Source organism: Zerene cesonia, unplaced genomic scaffold (assembly GCF_012273895.1).
Source record: "Zerene cesonia ecotype Mississippi unplaced genomic scaffold, Zerene_cesonia_1.1 Zces_u001, whole genome shotgun sequence".
NCBI lineage: Eukaryota > Metazoa > Arthropoda > Insecta > Lepidoptera > Pieridae > Zerene > Zerene cesonia.
In genome coordinates this window covers 4,017,800-4,024,002 of record NW_024045131.1, presented here as the reverse complement: position 1 = coordinate 4,024,002, position 6,203 = coordinate 4,017,800, and the positions used below count along the sequence as shown (strand labels likewise).

The 6,203-nt window shown below is 32.9% G+C and overlaps 1 protein-coding gene across 5 annotated transcripts in view; it reads right to left on the bottom strand.

Annotated features, from left to right (window-relative positions):
• The window catches only part of LOC119838117 (fasciclin-3), a 96,672-nt gene that overhangs the window by 15,420 nt on the left and 75,049 nt on the right, over nt 1–6,203 (bottom strand). For all 5 annotated transcript variants that reach the window (XM_038363938.1, XM_038363939.1, XM_038363940.1 and 2 more), the window contains exons 9-10: nt 5,437–5,578; nt 2,443–2,556 (exon numbers count right to left, since the gene is read on the bottom strand). In XM_038363938.1, coding sequence (XP_038219866.1) covers nt 2,443–2,556; nt 5,437–5,578 — 256 coding nt within the window. The remainder of the gene's footprint in view (nt 1–2,442; nt 2,557–5,436; nt 5,579–6,203) is intronic.

Below are 6,203 nucleotides of genomic sequence, written 5' to 3'. Positions count from 1 at the left end.
ATCGATGTTTTTAGTATGTTATTCTAGTGTCACCATTAATAAAGGAGTGAAGGGTTTTAATTACATTTTTCTTTAGTCAATAGATTTTAGTTTAAGACTACTAAACATTCATGAAATATGTATAATGCTTAGCAAAAAACCTATATATTTAGTATTTGTACTACAATGTTTTATTGATATAAATCAAATACCATAATACCAGTATTTTTTGTTTATTTATCTGTTCCAAAAGACCGGTATCACATCTTGAATATGACAATTAAAAAGTTGACAATCTGTCAGTTGAGTACAGATAAGTGCAAAATTAAGTACGTTAGTAACACAGATAATCTAAATACCAAAACCATTTTATGTTATTATGTATATTCTGGAAATAATTCTGGTTTGTGCTGTGATTAAAAACCTCCAAAACCATACTATAAGTTTAGTTTATGTTAACACTTGAAACAAAATACAGATTTTTAAGTACCTTGTCTTCCATCTTTGAAAATATCTTATGTTTATTCAAATTTAATTATTAAAAGTATTAATGGGTATAATTTTATACAACACTAGCTGTCGCCAGCAGTTTTGTCCGCATGGTCAAACTAAATATATGTTAAACGAACTTTCACACCCTTGAGGGTAGAATTTACAAAACACTTTATTAGCTGATTCAGACATCTTACTGGCTATCCGCATCCCATAATCAGCAGTCAGTCAGTCAGTCAAGCTTTTATTAAGATATTAAAATTTTTGAAAATTTAAAAATTATGAGAAGTCTAAGTCTATTTGAAGGCTTATTAGAACTAATACACCCATAAGTAAATACAAGAATGCCATTAACACATTTAAACATTTATCCATTTTCCTAGATAAACAAATAAATACCCAGTCCATACATGCAAACATGCCGAAATATTTTTAGTAATTATATCCATGCTAGACTCATGCTACACATTCCTAAGGTCTCATTAAGGTCTTGATCGCTCAATATATTCCAAACTTAAATTATAAATCACCACGGGTCGCGACCAATAGCGTCATTAGAATAACAGCCAATAAGCGTCGAGCATTCGTTTCGTAATCGTCCAATCGCGTGGCTGTATCTTTGCGTATCACGACTCGTGTTGACAACTTGTATTCTAATTTCAAATCACTGCCAATAGTAATAGAGTTCATTTTGCGCTGGAACGCAAACAAGCGGAGACGTTTAAAATTCGAACGTTTCGTTTTAACCAATGTCAATAAGTTTTCGATTGCGGATTCGGAAGCTTATGCTATAGGTTTAGGAAGCGAAGCGGTAATGCATGGAGCGAAATATTGACAAAACTTTTATTATAGTATCAAATTTTAGAACTACCCTACAAAAATAAGATATAATTATTTTCGGATTGTGACGAAGACACAATTATGACATAAGAGATTTCTTAAAATAATTATAATGAATTGAGACAACCCAGGTCATAATTTCAAAGAATTAGACTAGTTTAAAATAAATATGACTATTGTTATCAAAATAAGCTAGCCTGCCAAAATAAGCTAAACTTCTTTACTTCACTTATATAAATAACTAGCGTTTCTCTCGCGGCTTCACCCGCGTTGTCAAAGAAAAAGATATTAGTTTTACACGCGTAGTTCCAGATTCCGTAGGATTTCCAGGCAAAAAACCATCCTATGTCCTTTTTCAGATCTCAGACTATTTTTGTGACAAGTTTCATCCAAATAGGTTCAGTGGTCTACAAGTAAAGTGGAGACATACATAGTTACTCTCGCATTTACAATATTAGTACGAATAAATCACATTTTTCACAACTAATCTAAAAAAAATACATGCGGACGTCACAATGTGTATAAAAAACATGCAACCTAAAGTTTTGTCTATATTTTAATGAATGAATGTAGATAATGAATAATCCATAAATAATTTTTAAATTAAAAAGCAATCAAGTATGGCTTTCGATGGGAATCATACATGAAACTAAGGTAACAATGTATAAAAACGTTAGTTTCATAAGTAGGTTATAAATAATAATTGTTGCTAGATTCATTAATATAGCATATTTAAAAATATGTATATATAAATTTGCTAAACATTTATTCAACTAATATGAAAGCTCTTAACAGCCTTCTCTTTAAAAACAAATTAATGAATTATTATTCCATCCAATAAAAAGGACATTTAAAATTTTTATGCTACATACTATATGTATACGATTTAAATAATAAAGTACAAAACAGTTATTACTTAATGAGAAATAAATTATTTTTCACAAACATTTTAACTTGTGGTCATCATCATCGGATAATAAAACAAAAAAAAATAAGTCGAATTGAAACCTCCTTCGCTTTTGGGAAAGCTGGTTAAAAAAAAACTTTCTAAAAAATATAAAATATTTACGAAGATTTCCCAAAAATCAATGTCAATCAATGAATCTAGCAACCCACAAGGAAATCACAAACCTGCAAAACACCATCTATCGGTCGCTTTCGCGAACACGACGAGCGAGACGGCGATAAGCAAGAGCAGGACGGCGATAACGATACCCACGATCGCGCCAGTTCCCAATTCGACACCTAGAAATAATTTATTCATTTAGTACTAGCTGCGCCCAGCGGTTTCACCCGCGTAAGTCTGTATCCAGTAGGAATATCGGAATATATTGCCAATGTGTTTCATTCCAGTTGCCCAGTTATCTACGTACCAAATTTCATTGCAATCGGTTCAGCAGTTTTTGCGTGAAAGTGTAACAAACATACACATACACATACTCACACTTTCGCATTTATAATATTAGGATTGAATAATTTTTTATGTCATATCGGGCAACTGAGCTGGTGGTTCGCCTGATGGTAAGCGATCACCGCCCGTGAACAGAGCAGAGGTAGTGCTAAGAAGGAAGAAGGAAGAAGGAAGAAGAAGGAAGCTAAGAAGGAAGAGATAAGGAATGTATTGACGACTGGAATTAAGGAATGGACTGGGATGGGTAAGGAAAAGGAAACGGGCCTCCTTATGTATATAATTTTCTCTTTGGGCACCGTAAATATTACGTCTACTCTTATTGTAATAAAGAAACTATTTGTTTGTTTGTTACGATTACACTCAGAAACAGCTTAATTTAAACATTATAAGTAAACATCCTTAACAAGTAATATGGGCTATATTTTTTATACCGGGCGAAACCGGGGCAAGTGGATAGTAAATCAGCTAAATATAAGCATTGGCTATGGTTGAATAGTTAGTGAACTTAGCTATTACGTCAAGTGTGAGTTCAATTCCCAGTACTAAAAGAGACATACGAAAATGACACATAACTTCGAACCATAAGTACCATTTTCCCATGTCTATTAAGCCATATCATATATGGCGTATAACCATAAATACATTTATAAAAATATCAACACAGAATAATATCTCTTTTTTCTTTTAATCTATTTTTTTTAATAATTACATGGCATACAAAATTGCTCATTGCATGCATTAATGAAAACATTTCAAAATTACAATTTACATGTGAAAATCATAAATACCATATGCAAATTTTAACAAAGCATAGACAATTCAAAATAAAGAGTTTGAACAGTAAACTAGCTTCTATAACCAATTCAACAAGCTTTAACCAAAACATCATTTCTTAAAATTGCTCAAGATAAAATAAATTTTCATCAATTTAACATCATAGCCAAACGGAAGACGAATAAAAATTAACCGTATAAAATTATGACAAGATGGCGGCATATCAGAAATCCATTCATTTATCTATATACAACATGCGTAGAGCAACATGGAAGCATTTGAATAACCCTATTAAAACATTATTTACTTGTATTTCAGACTTATAAAGAGGAATTTTTTGTATGTTTTTAACGTTTTCATGCAAAAACCAATAGATTGATTTCAATAATTCTTTCACAATTAGAAAGCTGGAACTGGACTGAATGACATATGCTATATATGTACCACGGGCGACCGGGGCGACCAGCTCGTTTCAGATAAACACACATGTGCTTCTTATGAGTTGCCTTATAAGCGATACAATGGGCTTTGAACATTATTTCAATGTCATAAGGTTTTAATTCAAACGTATTGCATAACGCCATTCACACTTTAATTAATAAAAAATGCTTTTAAGAAAAGTTATTAGAATTTGGGCAAATTTGAATGGAAGCACAGTGAAGGTACCAGCTTTTAAATTCACAAAGAATCATAATAATTGTTTTAAACATAGTTCTTCGGTAACAAGCAAAAAATACGGTCAATTGAGCATCTCTCTTTTATTACAAGTTGGTTGCTAACGGGCAGTTCACTAGTTATAAGTAGGGGAAGTTAAAGACTTTTAGATTTATAAATTTATTTATTTAACTTTTAGCAAGCCGAAGTTAAGGAGTCTACAAGATAGGTTGAAAAATGTCCGATATAGAAGTCGATTTTAATAAAAACTGTTATAAAAACCCATGTTGCTCTCAGTATATTCATTCAAATAAAATGTCATTCCCAATATCATATATCTTACCATAGATATCGAAATTTAGAAAAGACGCGATCGCTTTGTTTGCTGCAAAATGTTTTATTTCAATTGTTACATTATGTCTAATATATAAAATTCTCGTGTCACAGTTTTCGTTGCCATACTCCTCCGAAACGGCTTGACCGATTCCTCTGAAATTTGGTAAGCATATTGGGTAGGTCTGAGAATCGGCTAACATCTATTTTTCATACCTCTAAATGATCAGAGTAAGGCAGAACAGCGTCTGCCGGGTGCAGCTAGTTTTTTTATAAAATCCTTTGGTCATATTTATTAAACATATGAATTCATTTTAAAATATATATTTGCTTATATAATTTTGTACGTGTATTTGGAATGCTTGTTATATGAATATTTTACCACGACGCGTTATGCCACAACTAGCTGCGCCCCGCGGTTTCACGCGCGTAAGTCCGTATCCCGTAGGAATATCGGGTTAAAAAGTTGCCTGTATGTTATTCCAGTTGTCCAGCTGTCTACGTACCAAATTTTATTGCAATCGGTTCATTAGTTTTTGCGTGAAAGAGCAACAAACACACACACATCCTTACAAACTTTCGCATTTATAATATTAGTAGGATAGGATATGTTTCAAATAGTAAGAGCCCGTCCGTCGTATTCTGGTAAACCAATGTTCAGAACGCGTCGTGGTCTGACAGCATGTTAGCCACGACACGAACTGAACTATGTGTTTCTATGGACCCACAACGTATCTATAGCGTTTTCATTGGAGCCATAACACTAATTTTGCGTTATGACACTTTTATTGTGACCACAACACGTTTAGAGCAATTTTTCGGAGTTTTCGGAGCGTAATATATACATTATTGGCCATATCAATAAATCTATCCCTTTCTTAAATGTTTCATCATTTTACCATCAAACTAGCAATATTTTAAGTTGCTTGTATTTTTCTAAGATAAAAACATACCTGCGGGTTCATCCATGGTGCTCAGGCGCAGGGAAAACTCTTCTCTCCCAAGGTCATTGTTAACTCGCAGGTAATAAGTTCTATCGACGTCTTCTTTGGCCACTTTGCTCAGTACCAGTGTTATGTTGTAGAAACCACTACCCTGGAAAGTCGAATGGAGGGGGGGTAAGTTTAAATACAAATTTATTACTTCGACTAGATTGAATTTTAAAGTGCTATTATATCTTAATATGAAAAGAAATTATCTACCACCGGTTTCGGAAAGCAGTTTCTACGAAGAGCCAGCTAGACTTGTTGCTCTGTTTAAAACGCTTTTTTATAAGCGTCTGCATGTTTGTATGTAACTAACTCCTTACATTCGGCTTTGATCCACTTTCAATGGATGGATTTCAAATTGTGTATACTTATCAAGGATCAGTGACAATAATTTCAGAATAATACAATAATTTCATAATGAAGCGTCCTTTTTTAGTTTTTTGAAACCATATTTATAATGAACGCATATAAATGTAATATTTTACTTTTAAGATAATACGAGTAATTATGCAAAAGAACTGTCCTGTGGTGTTTAAGCGACAGTTTGAGTTTGGGTATAGTTTGAGTTTAAGTGTAGTGTAATAGGTTTAGTTTGCGAGTAGATTTGGTTTGAGTATACTGTGAGTTGCGTCTAGTTTGGATTATGTTGGAGCTGTTGTGTTGTATGTTGGAGTTGTTGTGTTGTATGTTGGAGTTGTTGTGTTGTATGTTGGAGTTGTTGTGTTGTATGT